Source organism: Typopeltis vanoorti, chromosome 18 (assembly GCF_054136105.1).
Source record: "Typopeltis vanoorti isolate ZY-2024b chromosome 18, IOZ_Tvanoo_1.0, whole genome shotgun sequence".
In the NCBI taxonomy this organism is placed as follows: Eukaryota; Metazoa; Arthropoda; class Arachnida; order Uropygi; family Thelyphonidae; genus Typopeltis; species Typopeltis vanoorti.
This window is the reverse complement of record NC_143566.1, coordinates 94,446,575-94,468,832: the sequence shown is the minus strand read 5'-3', so window position 1 is coordinate 94,468,832 and position 22,258 is coordinate 94,446,575. Positions and strand designations below refer to the sequence as shown.

General features: G+C 36.6%; 1 protein-coding gene across 2 annotated transcripts in view; it reads left to right on the top strand.

Annotated features, from left to right (window-relative positions):
- LOC150096953 (eukaryotic translation initiation factor 2-alpha kinase 1-like) overlaps window positions 1-22,258 on the top strand; it is a 261,883-nt gene that overhangs the window by 168,493 nt on the left and 71,132 nt on the right. For both annotated transcript variants that reach the window (XM_090408147.1, XM_090408148.1), the window contains exons 11-12: window positions 2,246-2,303; window positions 15,619-16,090. In XM_090408147.1, the coding sequence (XP_090264273.1) occupies window positions 2,246-2,303; window positions 15,619-16,090 (530 nt within the window). The remainder of the gene's footprint in view (window positions 1-2,245; window positions 2,304-15,618; window positions 16,091-22,258) is intronic.

Genomic DNA, 22,258 nt, shown 5'->3' with positions numbered 1-22,258 from the left:
TTTCCCATCTGCTTGTAAGTTGATTATTAATGTAACTTATTCCAAACTGAAATATTCAATTGCTATATTTTATGAAATCTCTCTAGTCAGAGTGATTCTGTTATATATTCATACAAATGGATGTAAAAAGAAAAAAACATCATTTAGAACCATTTTTAAAGTATCCTACTTTAGAGACCTTCCTAAAAATTGTAACCTATACTTTTTCAAATCCCATGTTTGAATAAACTGATTTATTCTTTTTAACCTTTCATCTTCAGTACTTAGAAAGAGCATTTGCTCTTAGAAAACATAGAGAAATACACTACTTGGAAAGAAGTATGAGGAATAAAGCCATGTCCTCACCTTAATAAGATGTAGGACCTCCTTTCGCTGTGATGACTGCAGCAATTCTATGGGGCATACTTTCCACAAGTGTATAATACTGATCGGTGGGAGAAATTTTGGACCATTCTTCCTGTAGGCATGTAATGAGATCCTAGACTATTTTGGAGGCATATATCCCTTGACCTCACCAAATATTCCAGTTCATCTGATAGATTTTCAATAGGGTTGAGATCAGGGCTCTCTAGAAGCCAGTCAAGGATGGTGACATTCATGTCCACAAACCACGGAGTTACAGCAGCAGCCTTATGCCATGGTGCATTGTCCAGAATGTTCAAATACCTCTTGGAGTTCGATGTTTGTGGCACCACAAACAGAGGGCCAAGGCCAAACCAGGAAAACCACCACCTCTGAAATTCATAATTGGGGGGGTTACACACTCTGGTAAGAAATGTTCACCAGGCATCTGCCACACCCATCCATCTGCTCAGTAGAGGGTGTAGCGTGATTTGTTTCTCCATAATACAGCTTTCCAAGCTTCTACCTACCACTGACACTATTTGCACCACTGAAGATGAGGTACTGTTTTATTTTTCTGAATATGCCCATTCCCATTAAAAGCAAAAGTTACATTTTTCCAGGTAACATTTTTTAAGATGTACTTAACTTTCATACATACACTGTTTGGAGAGAAGTCAGTAGACACCCCACAGGCAGAGGGCATTGTGCCATGTAACAAATCACATTTGTAGCCAGTATAAATACCATTGAAACCTATGTTGTGAGCCTCAGTTCTGAATGTTTTGGTGCAGATTCATCTTCCAGTTGACTTCCGAAACTCTGCATTCAGTGTGTGTCAGCTGAATGGTGAGGTCAGGTTTGGTAAGTAGTGGGTCATCCACTGCTGGTAGCAGTCTTGCAGTTGACTCCCTGTGCTTCCACCTCAGTGTGGTATCACTGACTGTTGATCTGGGATCGTCCAATTTGCCAAACAGATAGGTCTGCAATATGGTATCCTATTACAATGCCTCTTTCAAATTCTGTCAATTCCCTTCTCACAGCTATTTCACCAGGACACCATTGCTGACTTTGGAGCATTGTATTCCTCCGATTTATACTGGCTACAAACATGTGATTTGTTACATGGCATGATGCACCCTGCTTGTGGCATGTCTAGTGACTTCTTTCCAAACAGTGTATGTATGAAAGCTAAGTAATGTCACTGAAAAAATGTAAATTTTGCTTTTAATGGGAATGGGCATATTCAGAAAAATAAAACGGTGCCTCACAACAGCTGTTGTATTTGTGATGTAATAACAACTTTATTACATAATAAATCCAGCACTTCATCCACCTACAAGTTGCTTTTCGTGAGCAAGGATATTATTCACTGAGTGATCAGCCAAAAATTAGATTGCCATTATTTTACAGTATCATATCTCATCAAGAAAAAACATGAAACAGGTGATGTGAAGAGGAAACCAAGAAGGCAGAAGCTGTTTATAGAAAAGCAGGACTGCCACTTACAATGATTATTGTTACAGAATTATAATTATATTCAAATTAATCAAAATGTGGGAGCAAGAATCACAGCAAGGTAATTCTAGATTTATGAAAATGCCATTAATTTTCTGTGTTGATGAGTTGAAGTTCAGCATACATGGCTCAGATGGAATCAGTACATCATAGACCTTACAAGGCTTTTTATTATATCATATATTCACCTGTAGTTTTTGTCCAGTAATCTTCAATCTCCACAATGAGTCATGTTGGATTTCTTCATAAGAATGTAATTTGTCATAAATGATGAATAAGAATTCCAGTATCATTTCAGTTTTACATCTGAACCTTGTATAAAACTCACTTTTGAAAATTCAACCATCATTTAAATTTTATTACTTATATTCTTGTCTATTTGCAGATGATTCATCTCGCTCATCTTCTGGTGAAGGAACTTATTCAAGTGATGCTTATGCTAGGTAAGCATTATCTTACTCATTTTAAGTATACATGCACATTCTTCACACGTAAATATAATAGATGGAATTAACTTGTAATAATGATGCCATTTGGTTGGAAAGAAAGCTGTATAACTGAGAGGAGACCTCCACATAGCCTATAAAGGAATGTGGAGAACAGACCAGGGCTTCTGACCTAATGTCCAATCCTCACCTTCTCGTGGTGCACCCTGTTAGGTATCTACCTGGATACTGAACGAATGAGGATGGGCTGGCAATTTGGGATTTAGCCGACCAAATTGTATTCTTATTGGCTTAAACCACAATATTAAATGATGATACAACATGATAGAATTTCATGCCAGCTGAGGCATCACCTGGTTAAACAAAGCCTCTATTGTTTTCACCAGGGCGAACAGCAAGTCAGTTACTGAAACAAATCATAAAACACACTCCAACTCAATATCACCAGAATTGAAGATCGGTACTATCAACATAAGAAGCCTGAATGGCAAAGAAATGGAGCTAGCTGAGGAATTAGATAAGTACCAGATCGACATTATAGGGGTGACTGAAACAAAAAAGACCAAAACTGGTGAGCTCTTTCTGAGCAATAAATACAAATTGTTATATTCAGGCAATGACAATCAAGAAAAAGAAGGACTAGCCATAGTATTCAACACTAAATACGAGGCTAATTTACTTGAATGACAGGCAATTTCAAGTAAAGTGATGTGGGCAAAAATATCAGAATGGGGAACTGGACAATGAGACTTATTTGTGCCTATGGTCCCACAGAAGGTTCTACTAAGGTAGAAGTGGAGGAATTTTTTGAGGCTAAGGGTCAAAGCTGTATAACTGAGAGGAGACCTCCACATAGCCTTTAAAGGAATGCGGAGAACCGACCAGGGCTTCTGACCTAATGTCCAATCCTCACCTTCTCGTGATGCACCCTCTTTGGGTATCTACTTGGATACGAACGAACGAGGATGGGCTAGCAATTTGGGATTTAGCTGACCAAATTGTATTTTTACTGGTTAAACCAAAATAAAAAAATGATGGTACAACATGACAAAATTTCATGCCGGCTGGGGCGTCGCCCGGTTAAACAAGGCCCCCGTTGTTTTCGCCAGGGCGAACAGCGAAAAGTCAGCTACCGGAACAAATCTGAAAACAAACCCCAACTCAACATCACCAGAGTTAAAGATTGGTACTATCAACATAAGAAGCCTGAATGACAAAGAAATGGAGCTAGCTGAGGAATTAGATAAGGACCAGATCGATATAATAGGGTTGACTGAAACAAAAAAGACAAAACCTGGTGAGATCTTTCTGAGCAACAAATACAAAATGTTATATTCAGGCAATGACAATCAAGGAAAAGAAGGAGTGGCCATAGTATTCAACAGAAAATACAAGGTTAATCTTCTTGAATGGAAGTCAGTCTCAAGTAGAGTGATGTGGGCAAATATCAGAATGGGGAATTGGACAATGAGACTTATTTGTGCTACGGTCCCACAGAAGATACTACTAAGGTAGAAGTCAGGAATTATTTGATGCTTTAGAAAAAGCAACTGACACAATGAAAAAGGAAAAGTTGGTCCTTGTTGGGGGATCTAAATAGCAGAGTAGGAAATGATTGTCAGACATACAAAAATATTTTGGAAAAATTTGGAGAAAAGAACAAAGCTAATAATAATGGCATATACTTGTTGGATTTCTGCTCAGGACATGGACTGGTTATTACTAAGACCATGTTCCAACATAAAAATGTGCACAAATTCACATGGAGAGAAGAGGCAAGGAATAAGAAAAGTCTCATTGACTATGTTATTGTTGATAGTGATGTTTTCTCCTTGGTGCAGTACACCAGAGTGTACAGAGGATTTGAAATTGGAAACGATCACTATTTAGTCTTGAGCAGGATAAAATTGAATTTCATATTGAAAAGAATAACATGTAAGAAAGTTTTAAAGCAAATAAAAGTTGAGCAGCTCTCAGATGTGAACTGTAGACTAAAATACACAAAGATTATTGAAAAAAAAATGAAAGAGTTTGAGAACAGGAATCACACCTTGGAGATTTAGTGGCAAACTCTGAAGAAAACATGCATTGATTCTGCCAGAGAGGCATGTGGTGAGGTTGTCTGTAAGGATAAAAAAATCAGAACTCCCTGGTGGACACAGGAAGTTAAAGAGGCAGTGAAGGAAAAGAAGAAAGCATATCAAAAGTTCCTGTCAAATAAGTCAGCTTGTGCTCTTAGAAAATATAGAGACAAATGCAAGAATATAGAAAATAAATATCAAGAAGGTGGAAAAATATTCTGGAGGTTGTTGAAGAAGCTTAGGCATGGAGGAAAGAGTGCTGTAAAAGGAGTTAGAGATGATAAAGGTGACATGAAAACAGGAGAAAAATATATCCTTGAAGTATGGAGTAATTACTTTAAAAAACTGCTAAATGAAACAAGCAGTGATAACAGCACAGTGGTAAAAAACATTGACCAGGCATGTAGGCAGGAATACATATCCATACTTGAAGTAGAAAAAGTCATCAAAGGCTTGAAATGTGGAAAGGCAGCAGGAGTAGATGATATTCGACCAGAAATGCTGAAGTATGGTGGTATAAGAGTCTTACAGTGGCTGCACTGCATAGTTCAGAAAGCCTGGACAGAGGGATGAATTCCTGATGATTGAAGTAGAGCTCACATAGTACCCATATATAAAAAGGGAAATAAAACAGAATGCGAGAATTGCAGAGGTATTTCCTTACTGAGTGTTCCTGGCAAGATCTATGCAATTATACCTGAGAAACGGTTGAGAAGAATTGTGGAAAAAAAGCTTGGTGAAAAACAAGCTGGATTGAGACCAAATAGAGCTGTCAGGATCAGATCTTCACTTTACGACAAATAGTCGAGAAAGCATGAGAATATAACAAAGATGACATGGTGCCAAGAGAGAAGCTATTCAATATGCTACAGCTATATGGTGTCAATGGGGCATTATATCAAGCAATATTTAGTCTTTATTTGAGTTGTAAGTCAGCAGTTAGAATTGAAGGAAGTACAGGAAGATGGTTTAATGTTAAATCTGGTGTGAGACAAGGATGTGCATTATCCCCTCTATTATTCATTATCTATATGGATCATATTATGAAGGAAAGTGGTATTAAACATGATATAAAAATTGGAAATGCTAATGTCAGCTCCTTGCTTTATGCAGACGATGTTATACTTCTAAATAAATCCACTACAAGTCTGCAAGATTCTCTGACTAAATTGAATAACTGTTGTAATAGATATGGTATGAAGGTCAGCAATAAGAAGACAAAGACAATGAAAATAGGCAGAATCATTGAAAATGTCAACTTTGTTGTGAATGGAGAACCTGTGGAACAAGTAAAACATTTCAGATACTTAGGCACGATTTTTAGTGAAGATGGTAAATTAAATATAGAAATAGAAAACAGAATCAGCAAAGCTGGTGTGGTGGGAAGTGAATTGAATAAATTCATATGGAATAAGAGAGAAAATAGTCGGAACACTAAATTAGCTGTATAAAAGACAGTGTTCAAACCGGTTTTAACTTATGAATCTGCGAGCTAGGTCAGAAGTAAAACACTTGACCAAAGACTAGAGACCGCAGATATGAGAGTCCTGAGAAAGATTATTGGCGTGAACAGATGGCAACAATGGCAATATCATATTAAAAACGAGGATATTAGGAAAGAACTTGACATTGTCAGCATCCAGGAATGCGTTAGCAGAGCTAATCTCAGGTGGTATGGTCACTTAAACAGAATGGAGAAGAAAGATTAGCAAAACAAGTGTTCTCTGCCAGGTTGGTAGCAAAACGACCCAGAGGAAGACCAAGATATAGGTGGATTGATAGTACAAAATGCCTTAGACGATAGAAATATAAGATTTGATAATATTGCAGTCTTGACAAGTAACAACTGATTTGGAGGAAAATTGTAGATAGGAATTTACTAATAATGTAATTTTTTTCATGTACTATCATATCCTGTACAACACTTGAGGTTACATGGCAGGATTTTGATGATGATGAAAAAGCAACTGACACAATGAAAAATGAAAAGTTGGTTCTTGTTGTGGATCTAAATAGCAGAGTAGGAAATGATTGTCAGACATACAAAAATATTTTGGGAAAATTTGGAGAAAAGAGTAAAGCTAATAATAATGGCAAATATCTGTTGGATTTCTGCTCAGGACATGGACTGGTTATTACTAACACCATGTTCCAACGTGCACAAATTCACATGGAGAGAAGAAGCAAGGAATAAGAAAAGTCTCATTGACTATATTATTGTTGATAGTGGTGTTTTCTCTCTGGTGTAGGACAGTAGAGTGTACAGAGGTTTTGAAATTGGAAGTGATCACCATTTAGTCTTAAGTAGGATGAAATTGAATTTCATATCGAAAAGAAGAACATGTAAGAAAGTTTTAAAATGAATAAAAGTTGAGCAGCTCTCAGATGTGAACTGTAGACTAAAATATACAAACATTATTCAAGAAAAAATGAGAGAGTTTGAGAACAGGAATCAAACCTTGGAGATTCATTGACTCTGAAGAAAACATGGATTGAAAAGAAGAAAGCATATCAAAAGTTCCTGGAAAATAAGTCAGCTTGTGCTCTTAGAGAATACAGAGACAAATGTAAGAAAGCTAAACACTGTGTAAAACTAGATAAATAAAAGTCATGGGAAGACTTTGATAAGAATATAAATATCAAGAAAGTGGCAAGATATTCTGGAGGTTGTTGAAGATGCTCAGAAATGGAGTTAAGAATGCTGTAAAAGGAATTGGAGATGATTAAGATGATATGAAAACTAGAGAAAAAGATATCCTTGAAGTATGGGGTAATTACTTTGAAAAATTGCAAAATGAAACTAGCAGTGATGACAGCACAGTGATAAATAAAAACACTGACCAGGTATGCAATCAGGAATACGTATCCATGCTTGAAGTCGAAAAAGCCATCAAAAGTCTGAAATTGGAAAGGCTGCTGGAGTAGATGATATTAGACCAGAAATGCTCAAGTATGGAAGTATAAAAGTTTTACAGTGGCTTCACTGCATAGTTCAGAGGGCCTGGACAGAAGGACGAATTCTAGATGATTGGAGTAGAACTCTCATAGTACCCATATATAAAAATGCACATGAAACTGAGATTAGAAAGGTATTTCTCTACTGAGTGTTCCTGGTAAGATTTATGGCAGTATACTTGAGAAACGGTTGAGAAGGATTGTGGAAGAGAAGCTTGGTGAGGAACAAGCTGGATTCAGGCCAAATAGAAGCTGTCAGCATCAGATATTCACTTTACAACAAATAGTTGAAAAGTCATGGGAATATAACAAAGATCTGTACTTGAGTTTTGTAGATCTAGAAAAAGCATATGACAAGGTGCCAAGAGAGAAGCTATTCAAAATGTTACAGTTGTATGGTGTCAATGGGGCATTATATCAGGACAATACTTAGTCTTTATTTGAGCTGTAAGTCAGCAGTTAGAATTGAAGGAAATACAGGAAGATGGTTTAATGTTAAATCTGGTGTGAGACAAGGATGTACATTATCTCCTCTGTTAATCATTATCTATATGGATCACATTATGAAGGAAAGTGGTATTAAACATGATATCAAAATTTGAGATGTTAATGTCAGCTCTTTGCTTTATGTGGATGATGTTATGCTTCTAAATAAATCTGCTACTAGTCTGAAAGATTCCCTGACTAAATTGAATAATTGTTGTAATAGATATGGTATGAAGGTCAGCAATAAAAAGACAAAGACAATGAAAATAGGCAGAAACATTGAAAATATCAGCTGCAATGCGAATGGAGAACCTACGGAACAAGAAAACATTTTAGCTACTTAGGCATGATTTTTAGTGAAGATGGTAAATTAAATGTGGAAATGGACAACAGAATTAACAAAGCTAGTATGGTAAGAAGTCAATTGAATAAATTTATATGGAATAAGAGAGAAATTAGTCAAAACACTAAATTAGCTGTATTCAAGATAGTGTTCAAACCAATTTTAACTTATGGATCTGAGATCTGGGTCAGAAGTAGAACACTTGACCAAAGACTAGAGGTCACAGATATGAGATTCCTGAGAAAGATTAGGAGTGTGAACAGATGGCATCAATGGCAATATCATATTAAAAACGAGGATATTAGGAAAGAACTTGACATTGTCAGCATCCAGGAATGCGTTTTAGCAGAGCTAATCTCAGGTGGTATGGTCACTTAAACAGAATGGGCGAAGAAAGATTAACCAAACAAGTGTTCTCTGCTAGGTTGGCAGAAAAAAGACCCAGAGGAAGACCAAGATATAGGTAGATTGATACATTGAAAAGTGTCTTAGAAGATAGCTATATAAATATAAGATCTGACAATATTGTGGCTTTGACAGGTAACTAATTGATTTGGCAATCAGTGAATAATGATGTAAATTTTTAATGTAGTATTATCATATCCTGTACACTCTTTGAGGGTAAATGGTAGGAATTTCATGATGAGATTTTGAATCCTGTCTGCAATAGACAGAATGTACAATCAACAGAATAACAGGCTGTGCAGATGGGATTAAACTTCTTAATCATGACTTTTAAGTTTGATTAAATACCACTACGTTATTATTAGTAATAGTATTACATTACACCTCCAGGGAGTCCAAACACTCATCGAGGAAGGGCATCAACTCTACAACCCTCTATCTCCATCACTCACTCAATCCACCAATTATAACTAACTGCAACTACACCAACACCATCTACTGCACACCACTTCCACAGATAATCACAAACATCCATGCCCACAGCTGGATTTGAACCCGCAGCCTTTTGGCTGGAGAGCAGAAATGCTAACCACTCGGCCAACCAGACTGGCTAGTTTCATCACACCAAGTTTCTCGGCAGTGATAGTGTTGACGCTGACACATTAAGTAGAAAATGAAGATAATGAACTGTGCATTTTCTGATACCTGCAAAGAAATAACTTTTTGCACATTTGTATTTGTTCATTATGCATTCACATCAAAAGTGAATTGTCTGATTCCAGTGAACTCTGTATCTAGTCTGTGATATGAGAAATAAGGCCTAAACTGTATGATTCTAGAAATCTTATGCAATCGTGATGTTTTTTGATTCTAATCTTAGCAGAATGCTTAGTCTGCCCAAAATAGCAAAGTTGACATGAACAGGGTGTTTGATAGACACCAGCTAGGAATAATGGAGGCACATTATCTGTAATGGATGGTAGGAAAGAAGATAACTTTCATTTTGGTTTGAAGGTAGTGTACAGATTGCATTTGCAAAGAATCGTTGCTTTTTGTTCAGAAGTCCCTTTAAGGTAGGGTATGGAAATCCTCTTCACATCAGTTTGTGGTCTGGCTGAAAGATAAGTATCAATTATTATCTGGATGGTGATTTCTTTATATCCATTAGACAACAACAAAGTGGTTCATATTTTAATTCTTCTGAAAGATGGGAGTCCAAAGAAGAAATTGTATATGCTCTGTGTACTAGACTTTTAATAATACCTGTCTTGTTTGATGAATGGTGTGAATATACCTGACAGGAAGGAATATTTCCTATAGATGGAAAATTCAATATTGCCTGTAGAGGAGTTCGCTCACCAGGAAAATTTCAATTTGGAACCTCCTCCACTTAGGCATGAAATTGAAAGAGCAGTTAAGCAGCTTAACAGCAATAAGGCTCCAGGTGGAATCCCAGTAGAGTTAATTAAGGCCACAGGGGATGGAGGGATACAAGTGTTTCATAGAATAATTACATGGATATGTGAGACAGAATCATGGCATAGAGACTGTAAGACATCAGTTTTCATACCACTACATAAGAAGGGAGATATGAAGGATTGCAAGAACTATAGAACTATTAGTTTAATATCTCATGCAAGCAAAATTTTATTGATGATCATTCTAAATAGGATTGAGGCCAAAGTTGAGGCAGAGATGCCCAAGGCACAAGTAGGTTTTAGGAAAGGTAAGGGTACCAGAGATCAGATCCTTTCCCTTAGACAGATCACAGAAAAAGTACAAAGAATTTTAACTCCCTATGGTAATGTGTTTCTAAGACTACTCTATAGTTTTTGACTATAGAATAGTCTTAGAAACACATGTTCAGCATGTGAAACCGAGGGAAGTAATGAAAAGAATGGATTTTTCTCAACACACAGCTCCCTGTACAAGTTAGCTATCAAGCTAACTTGTACAGGGAGCAAGAAGCCATGATAAGAACAGGTATTGGTTAAGTGATTGCCTTCAGGTTGGAAAGGGAGTTAGGCAAGGATGTTTACTTTTTTCTCACTTGTTTAGTATCTATGCTGAGGACATCATGTATGAAGCATTAGAGTTCATATAGTATCATCAGCATACCTCAGTAATCTGAGGTATGCTGATGATACCATACTCCTCTGTAATGACAAGGAAAAACTAGGACAAATTCTTTACAAAATTAACGAGATCAGTAATAATACTGATAACTCACGTTTGCTGACTTCCTCAATCCTAGTAAGACAGATTATGGTTCTCAAAGGAAATACAGACAGAAAAGCTCTTAAGAAACAAGTGTACCTTAATGGAGAATGGATTGAGGAAGTCAGCAAGTGTGAGTACCTGGGATCCATCATTAATGTGAAGAATTGCTATTCCAAAGGCATCAGAAGATTAGGAATGTCTAAAACAATGTTCAGAGACTTGTCTAAAATCTGGAAGGATGATCTATCTCCACAGGAACAAAGTTGAGGATTTTGGATGCAGTTGTTTTTTAAACAGTGACTTATGGGTGTAAGACGTGGAACCTAAAGAAGTCAGATAAGAAAAGGATAGCTGCTTTTGAGATGTGGTGTTACATAAAGCTGTTGAGGATATCATGTACTAAAAGACATATAAATGAATGGGTGTTAGAAAGGATCAGCATCACTTTAAGGCTCCTTAAAGATATTGACAGAAGAAAGTTAAAATACTATGGATACATTGAAAGGAGGACTTCTCAGAACAGTAATAGAAGGTAAAGTTCCTGGAAGAAGAGGAAGGGTAGACGGTCAATGAGATCGATGGATGGAAAGATATCAACAAAATAAAACCAGATATTAGGTTGAAGAACAAGGGTATTAAAAAGTTGGCTTTCCATATGTACCTTGAAGTAATCAGCTAAAGTAGGAAAGATAGGACTGCCACTGACTGTTCCTTTTATTTGTTGATACAGTTTGTTCTGTTATGAAATATTCTGCCTTGATGATAAATTTAAACAAATTAATGTCCTCAGAAAACTCATCTTGTAAAAACTGAAGAGTTTCATGGAGAGCTATGTTTGTAAATTGAGAAACCACGTCAGAAGAGACCATAATTCAGTAATTAAATCCTTGAAGTCAATAATTAATGTTGACTTCAAGGATGAAGTCAATACTGTTTTTAATGTAAGAATTGGTTTGGCCTGGGAGGTTTGAAGAAAATTCGAAAGGTATTTAGCTAAATAATAAGTAGCTGTCTATTGGTTGTGGTCGATGACCAGATTTATGTGCTTTGGGAAGTCCATAGACACGAGGAGGACAAGCATGATGAATTTGCAATTTTTCAGCAGTGTTATCATCTAAAGAATATGTTTGTTCCAATAAATTAAAATTATTTAATTTGTTTATTTGAGTAGTATCCCTGCTCATTATGTTATATGCTGATCTGTCATCAATAAAACATTCGGTTTACAGTTATACTTTATGGTATCCATCCAAACAGTATGATTACCTTTGTTGACTTTGATGATAACAGTGTTAGTGTTTTGGCCAAGAAAACAAGGAACATGTAATTCTGATAATGGGATATATCAATGTTATGTATCAGTGGAAAGGGAAAGATTTGATTGGGGGTATTCAGTTGTTTACAGATGATGCAAAGTGGGAAAAACTATGAGTAGAACAGATCCTGTGGTCTTACGAGAAGACTTGGATAGATGAATGGGAGGTGAAGGAAATAAGAGATTTCAAAGTGATGGTGGATAAGGATCTGAAATTGAAATTTAGAGGACACATTACCAAAATTGTAAGGACAACACAACGAATTCTGGCAATGATGCAAAGGATGAAGAGATATTGAAAAGGGTCCAGAGCCAATAAACTAAGGTAGTTTCTGGTCTCTAAAATGTTGAGTGTACTTTCAGAGTCTAGTGGATAGGAGGAATAGGGATGATATGATAAGGGATTATTATAGGATTAACATTGAAGAGGGTTTTTCATAAAATCGTGAGAGATTGGGGAAGAACAAGAGGTCATCCCTGGAACTGTATAAGGAGGGTGTGAGCAATAGAGTAAGAAGCAGATTTTTTTGCATGGAGAGTTGTGAATGATTGGAATTCATTGCCTGAGAGTGTGGTGTCCTTAGAGAATTTGAATGTAAATAAGGCACAGAACGAAGAGCTGGTGAGTATGATAAAGGGACCTCGTGATGAGTCATTGACTCCATAGGAGTCTTGGGATAATAACGTACAATTTAGCCACTATAAAACTTGTATTCCACCATATTTCACACTGAATATCTACACACACATCAAACTGATTGTTTTATTAAGTGTAGGATGTTCTTCTGTTCCAAATGTGCTGTATACCTCCATAATATGAAAATGAATTATATTATTTTTAACAATTTTATTCAAATATATAAGTTATGTTAAAAAACGTTTAATTATCTTGACCACAAAAGCTATGGAAATGACTTCTAATGGGAACGTGATCTGATAAATTTCTCTCTCCATCTTGTACTGATCTCTTTATGGAGGATTTTGAAAGTAAAATCTTATTCAAGTAGACCCTAAACCCACGGTGTGGTGGAGATACGTGGACGATATCTTTATTGTTTGGAACCACACAAATAAAGGACCTGTTAGACTTTCTAAACAAGATCAACTCATTACACCACACAATCAAATTCACTCTAGAACTTGAAAAAGATAACCAATTACCATTTCTGGACACTTTAATTAAGATGCAAACGAATGGTAGTATCAGCCTCTCAGTTTACTGCAAACCTACCAATACAGGACGTTATTTACACCTCACTTCCTTCCACCACATTTCTCAGAAACTTAGCATTGTACATATGCGGAAGACCGAGCCTCTCTCCTTACAACAGATCAACAAGACCTCCAGGAAGAACTATGCCTGATATCTAACAACCTTATCATGAATGGATTTCCTCGAAGACTCGTCCACAAGATACTTTTCTCTGACCCCCCCACAAAGGCAACGAGATGAAATACATTATATTTCTACCATCGTCATTTCATACTTAGGGACAGTTTCTAATAAGATTGCAAGACACTTTAGGCCACATAAAATAAGAGTGGCCTTTAAGCCTTTAAAGAAGAAAATTTCTTATTCTTCTAAGCGATTTTTAACATAGAATGAAATTCTCTACATTACCGGATCCTTTCAGATTTCATGCCGCCATCTCATGTAGATCTGGATTACCTTACTGTATAGTTATCGGCCCTCTTTGCACCTGACAATGCACTACGCTTTTCTTTGAATCTTTTCCGGACTGTGGCGTGCTGTCTACTACTCTGCAGGAAATTTTCTCCATTCTCCTCGATGGGACTTTATTCGAAGGCTGGATTCTGCATAAGCCATCATAACACGATCAGCTTCGCTTGGAAATCCTCAAGCGTTCTCAAGAATAGTCCTCGTCGTCCGACATCACTGTAGTCGACCCACCGCTCTCTCACAAATCCCCCGACAAACCTCCCAAAACTGGAATCCAGGAACCGAAGAAGAAAAAGCCCCGTAATATCGTGCACATCGTCTTTTATTCACCCTTATCGGGTGCCCTCTATTCAATGTGGTTTTTACCCACATACCCCATCGTTCATGCCCCTTGGGTGATCCTACACTCTCCCTAATCTGTTAGGTTACACTATTCCAGGTAGTCATTCTGATGTCACTTTCCACGTTGGTATAGCCTCCATCGCTACGCTTGACTTGTACAGATTATATACGATTATTCCGGATTACTACTTATTATCTTTCTGGAAATTTTGTAATGTACTAGACAGCTTAATAGGATATACAAATAACTTAACAATTCCCTTACATAATTCTTACTTTTCTGACACAAAATTCTCTGCTTCTTATTTCAGTTATACAGGAATAAATTTCAATATATGGCACATATGGACTACACATTATCACATAACATAAAGAAATTTTTCATAATTATTAGCTGATGTGCAGATATCTCCTTAATTAGTAATATTTATCCTGTTAAATCCTGAATAAAGAATTTACTTGTAAAGTTCTCCATTCAGGATCTAACACTGGAAAGTTTGAACAGCCCAAACCTTACATATTTCCACAGTTCGATTTTTTACCATTCTTTGAAGCTAGGGAGGTCCAGTGTGGACACTCTGTATATGTGTTAGAAAATTATTTTTCCCATCACATATACATATTTTTGCTGAGATGTGAAGTCGCTTAAAGAAAAAAATGTAGTTTAATCTAGAGACCGAACATGTTATATTTTCAAGCTGCTTCAGTCTTCCAGTAAACTCTATGTTGGTCTCACAGCTGATGAGTCATTTGCTCTGAATCTCAACACAGGCCTTTTTAGCAAGTTGTCTTACTGAAATTTCCATCTCCTATTTTTTTTTTTTTTTAATTCTAAATTCTTATATACAGTGTATGCTTTACAGATCTACATTTAGAAAATATATTATGAAGCCATAGGAAGAACAGTAAATGATAATGTATAGAATGTATATCAGGATGAAAGTTTTTTTTTTCATTGAAATCCTGTTTCATTAACCTTGTTATACATTTTTCTAATTGATTGCATCACTAACATTATATTTCCAGAGATAATAACCTTTCTTATTCCTATTTAGTTTTCTCTGCTTCTCACATTTCCAGAAGATAACTTTTATCATAGTCAAGTATCTTCTCTTGTATCCTCCATTACACTGCCATAATCTTGCATGTAACTTTTTTTTCACTAAATTTTTCTCTCTCCATCTAACGAGTTTGACATTTAGTTAATGTCTGCAAAATTAAATCACCAATAACATTTATATTATATGTACATGTCCTTTTCCTGTACACCTCCTGAGTTTTCTCTCCATCATCATAAATTTTTTCACTATTTACTTTGACCATAGACAAAATAAATACTGGTCTGAATAGAATTCCAATCAATATTCATTTCTTCCATCTTTAATAGATGTAAGATTGCATTTGACTTGAATGTATCTGCATAAAGTATATGATTAATCACATTGTCGTTCGTTTGATTCTTATTTATTTATTTTATGTTTTAGAAATACTGGTGATATGAGTTTCACATCACATTTTCAAGATGATCAGCAGAAACACTTCCAAGATCTTCAAATACCATTTCTGAATGGTCACAGGAATATTTGTTTTGCACATAAAGCCTTACCACCATGTGGTGTTGATACTAAAATTATGGACTCATTTTCTTGTGGTGATGATGATCCAGCATTTTCAAAAGATAACTTCAGAAGCAAATGTAAACATAATGTGCCTGAGAGTACTTATTATTTTGACCAGGAAGAGAAGAAAGCCAGTGATATTAAAGTAGTAATTGCAGAAGGCACTACTGAACGTTCAAGAAATTTCTCTGGTAATTCTCAGATCTCGCATAGTGAATCATCAGTGGATAACATGTCACTCGGTGAAAATAACATGAAACAGCTTCGGCCTCTTCCAGTTGTACGTTCTCGAAGTTGGAGCATTTATCAGGATGATTCTGATATCTTTAAAGAGATGGTAATTTCTATTATTCACATAATTGTAAAAGTCTAGTATTCCTATAGATTAAAAAAAAAAAAAAAAAGAAGAAACTTATGTTTCACACTGAAAACTTTGTTGCTTTTGATTATTATTACCGTTATTTTTGTTATACAGGCTCTTCCATGAAGTCTGATACTCATTGCAGGAAACCTACAGTAACTGTTATTCACACAATACCTATCACACTTCCCCTTAAATTCATTCACCACTCTTCAAGTGAAAAATTTATTGCTCATCCTTATGAACTATGGTTTTACACAACTTTTTTTTTGGGGGGGGGGGAATTGTTCTCTCTCTCTCTCTCTCTCCACTTGTCATGTATTGAAAAATTTCATTTGCATTGATCTCATGAAACCCCTTTAGAAAGTTTCTCAAGTACTTCCTCATCTACAAAAAGCCCAGAGAACTAAACCTGTGCATAGTAATGTCAAGATGCAACTATTTCATAACCTTATAAAGAGAAATTATCATTATTAACATCTGACCTCCATGGAGTCAGATACTCTTGTTGGGGGGGGGGTACATGCTAGCACACACACAAAGCTCATCCAACCATGCCTTAAAGTGATTCAATGAATCTACCATCACAGCACACTCAGGATACTCATTCTCACCAGCCATTCTCTATGCAAAGAACCTTCTCCTCACTCCTCTGGCCTCTTGTCCTGATCCCCCTCCCATTCTATGAAAAATCTCTTCCATGTCAATCTGATAACAACCCCTGACTATCTTATATATCTCACTCATATCCCCTTCCCCTTTCCATCTCCTCAGGAGGCTTTGAAATATTCATTCTCTCTCTATATCTGTTCTCATACTCCATATTACAAAGACCACTGACCACCTTTGTAAATCTTCTCTGAACCTTTTCTAACATATTCTTGTCACCTTGAAAACCTGGTGACCAAATCTGTTCACAATAATCCATATGAGAACCGATCAAGGTCTTATACAATAGTATCATGACCTCTTTATTTCTGTATGTCAGGGTCCTCTGCATCATTAGCATTATCTGATATGATGTCTTCACAACTTGTGCAGTGTACCTTCTGAATTTCAGGTCCCTATCCACCACCACTCCCAGATCTCTCATCTCCTCTACCTTTTAAAGTTTCCCCACCAAGTGTATGCTTTGCATCCCATTATTGCTTAGCAAATTTCAAAACATTACACTTTGCAACATTGAATTGACAGTTCCACTTACCTGTCCATTCATGCAATATATTCAAGTCCTCCTGTAAGGCCATAACATTCTGCTTTGACTCAGCATTGTACTTCCCAATTTTGCATCATCTACAAACGGCTGCATATCACCAGTTAAACCCATCCCAATATCATAATATCATTAACATACAAATTGAACAAATCCCAAAACCCCAACTCAGCATCGGCAGAGATTAAGATGAGTACCATCAATATAACAAATATCAATGGAAAAGAAACGGAACTAGAAGAAGAATTGGATAAGTACTAGATTGACATAATAATTGCTACCGAAACAAAGAAGACAAAAATAGGAGTGATCTTTCTAAATAGCAAATACAAGATGTTATATTATGCTAAACACTGTGTAAAACTAGCTAAACAAAAGTCATGGGAGGACTTTGGCAAGAACATAGAAAATAAATATCAAGAAGGTGGCAAAATATTCTGGAGGTTTTTGAAGGAGCTTAGGAATGGAGGAAAGAGTGCTGTAAAAGGAGTTAGAGATGATAAAGTTGACATGAAAACGGGAGAAAAAGATATCCTTGAAGTATGGAGTAATTACTTTGAAAAACTTCTAAATGAAACAAGCAGTGATGACAGCATAGTGGTAAAAAACACTGACCAGGCATGCAGCCAGGAATACATATCCATACTTGAAGTAGAAAAAGCCATCAAAGGCTTGAAATGTGGAAAGGCAGCAGGAGTAGATGATATTAGGCCAGAAATGCTGAAGTATGGTGGTGTGAGAGTCTTACAGTGGCTGCACTGCATAGTTCAGAAGGCCTGGACAGAGGGACGAATTCCCGATGATTGGAGTAGAGCTCTCATAGTACCCATATATAAAAAGGGAAATAAAACTGCATGTGAGAATTACAGAGGTATTTCCCTACTGAGTGTTCCCAGCAAGATATATGCAAGTATACTTGAGAAACGGTTGAGAAGAATTGTGGAGGAAAAGCTTGGTGAGGAACAAGCTGGAATCAGGCCAAATAGAGGCTGTCAGGATCAGATCTTCACTTTACAACAAATAGTCGAGAAAGCATGGGAATATAACAAAGATCTGTATTTAGTTGTCGATTTGGAAAAGGCATATGACAAGGTGCCAAGAGAAAAGCTATTCAATACGCTGCAGTTATATGGTGTCAATGGGGCATTATATCAAGCAATACTTTGTCTTTATTTGAGTTGTAAGTCAGCAGTTAGAATTGAAGGAAGTACAGGAAGATGGTTTAATGTTAAATCTGGTGTGAGACAAGGATGTACATTATCCCCTCTGCTATTCATTATCTATATGGATCACATTATGAAGGAAAGTGGTATTAAACATGATATCAAAATTGGAGATGTTAATGTCGGCTCTTTGCTTTATGCGGATGAGGTTATACTTCTAAATAAATCCGCTACAAGTCTGCAAGATTCTCTGACTAAGTTGAATAGCTGTTGTAATAGATATGGTATGAAGGTCAGCAATAAAAAGACAAAGACAATGAAAATAGGCAGAATCATTGAAAATGTCAACTGTGTTGTGAATGGAGAACCTGTGGAACAAGTAAAACATTTCAGCTATTTAGGCACGATTTTTAGTGAAGATGGTAAATTAAATATAGAAATAGACAACAGAATCAACAAAGCTGGTATGGTGGGAAGTCAATTGAATAAATTCATATGGAATAAGAGAGAAATTAGTAGGAACACTAAATTAGCTGTATACAAGACAGTGTTCAAACCAGTTTTAACTTATGGATCTGAGAGCTGGGTCAGAAGTAAAACACTTGACCAAAGACTAGAGATCACAGATATGAGAGTCCTGAGAAAGATTATAGGCGTGAACAGATGGCATCAATGGCAATATCATATTAAAAACGAGGATATTAGGAAAGAACTTGACATTGTCAGCATCCAGGAATGCGTTAGCAGAGCTAATCTCAGGTGGTATGGTCACTTAAACAGAATGAGCGAGGAAAGATTAGCAAAACAAGTGTTCTCTGCCAGGTTGGCAGGAAAACGACCCAGAGGAAGACCAAGATATAGGTGGATTGATACGGTATAAATTGCCTTAGATGATAGAAATATAAGATCTGATAATGTTGGAGTCTTAACAAGTAACAGACTGATTTGGAGAAAAATTGTAGATAGGAAATTAATAATGATGTAATTTTTTTCATGTAGTACTATCATATCCTGTACACCCCTTGAGGGTACATAGCAGGAATTTGATGATGATGATGACAAATACGAGGTAGGTTTCAAAAGTTTCCCGCCTGACATTCAACTTTCTGCCTTTGTAATTCAGTTGGAGGGGCACTCATTTGACAAGTATGTGGCACACTAAGTGGCTGTAATGTTAAAAATTGAGTACTGTCAAAAATTTGGTGAAACACTTTATCACAGCGTGATAAAGTGTTTCACCAAAGAAGGGCTTTCTCTAAGTGCTATCAAATAGTGACTAGGTAATGGGGAAACTTTTCCTTCATATTCCACCATGAAGGAATGGGCTAAACAGTTTCACCTAGGAAGAGGGAGAGCATTGAAGATGATCCTCGTGAGGATTGGCCTGTGGAAGGAAAAATGTCTCTCTTGTTGAAGAGGAACTGCTCAATGACAGTTAGTTGAAGATCAAAGAAATCTCACAAAGTTGTGGCTTTTTATAACATCTGTCTTTCGTATCATTCAAGAGAAGCTTTACATGACGAAGATCAGTGCATGGTGGGTGCTTTGACTTCTCTCTTCAGTTTAGAAGGAGCACCATGTGACTTGTTCCTGGAAGTTTTTAGAGCTTTGTCAAGGTAATCAGAGAGAAGTGCTGAAATCCCTTGTCACTAGGGGGGGGGGTGAAACCATGGTCCTTTATTATGATCCTCTTTGCAAAAGGAAATCCATGGATTGCCACAAACCATGTGAAGCACTGCTGAGAAAAGCCAAGGTCACTCAATCCACCAAGAAGATCATGGCAACAATTCTTTGGGATTGCCGAGGTGGCGTCTAAGGAGATTAAATACATAGTGAGGTGTTGTGACAGACCTGGTGGATCGGTTACTTGTGATGAAGATATGTGTCACCAAATAAATAAGATGGGTGCGAAAAGAGTTATCTTAATGGAGGACTTTAATTATCTGAACATTGATTGGGTAGCTATGAAATCGCATGATGAGAAGAATGAAACTGAATTTATTGAGCTCTTGTGAGACAACTTCCTCAATCAGCATGTGACAGAAGAAACTCAACGTCAAAGATTGTTAGATCTGATTCAGGGGGAGGGGATTCAGTTAAAGATGTAACTATTCTGTCTCCAATTGGTGACAGTGATTATGTGGCACTCACTTGGGAAGTGGCTAAGTTTATGTCTGTTCAATTCAGAAAAAGTTACATGCTGAACTACAAAGCAAGAAATTATGACCACCCGAGGGGTATGCTGGGTTCTGTGCCATGCTATTAGTTATTTGATGGGAAGGATATCAACATTGTGTTGAAGTGTTTAAAAAGTACTTAAATGATGCAATATCAGAATGTGTCCCTGAGTTTGAAGAATAAATGGAGTACGAGTGAAATGGATGTGTATTCGTATATTCTAATTAATTCGTAACACAAGAGATTCATAAGAAAAAGATGATGTGGAAGGAATAGCATAAGGATGATGTCAGTTATGATAATTATAAGCAGCAGGCCAGAAGAGGCCCAAGTGTTGTGCGTAAAGCTAAGTCCAAGTATGAAATGAAACTGGCTCTGCAAGTTAAGGACAACCCAAAAGAATGCAAGTAAAAGAAAGAATTAATTTGAAAGAATGACTACTGAATACAGATGGTATGTGGGTGACTGATGAATAAGTAGCGATTTTGCTGAAAGCTATCAACCTGGTATATATATGCAACATTGAACTCACTGCTACTGCTTCAGCATATGAGGAAACTCGTGGATGAGGAGGAGGAAGTACCAGAGCTTTTCACAAATTGAATAAGAATTCTGCAATAGGAATTGATGGGATATCAGAACAAATGCTAAAAGAGTATTCAACTGAACTGGCTATTCTCTTGACCCGGCTATATAATTTCAGTCTCAGAACATGGAAGATTCCATAGGAATGGAAAGAATGTATGGTAATCCCATTACTCAAGGGTGGTGCAAAGACTGGACCAAACAGTATCTCAGGAGTGGCAGTGAAGATTTGGAAAGTTCATTGAACAGCATGGGTTTACTAAGGGAAGGTCATGTTTTAGCAACTTTGCTCACATTCTACAATAATGTTACTACTGAGACAAGGGGGAATGGATACACCATGATACTTTTGGATTTTGCTAAGACTTTTAACAGAATTATAAACTGTTGGCACAGATAAGAGGATGACTGACTGACTTATCAGAAAGTGTATATGGGGGGGAGTGAATCTGCAAGATTTAAGGTAACCAGTGGTGTGCTTCAAAGATTGGTCCTTGGTTCATTGTTATTCATTCTGTACATTTATGTCACATGTACAGAATGAATAACTATGACTATGAATGACTATTTGCTGATGATGGTAGGGTAATTAGGAGTGTTACTGATATGCAATACTTGCAGAATGATTTGAACAGGCTGAATTGTGGGCATGTGAAAATGGCTGTCAATTCAATGTTAATAAATGTCATGTCCTTTGGTGTGATTAGATATCCAATGTCATATTATATTTGTGGGATTATACTTGAAGAAGCTAGGGATCTTGGAGTTTTAGTAGACAGGGAGTTGAAGTTCAAGTGTCATATAACAAAAATTGTAAATACAACTCAGAGATTATTGGGAATGCCAAAACAAACCTTGACATTTAAAGATAAGGAAGTCATTTTGCCTCTTTATACAAGGCCTTGATAAGATCTCACTTGGACTATTGTGTGCAATTCTTGTTTCTGTGGTGATTCTGATACAGTGCAGAGAGTGCAAAGGAGATTGTCAAAAATGATATTAGGA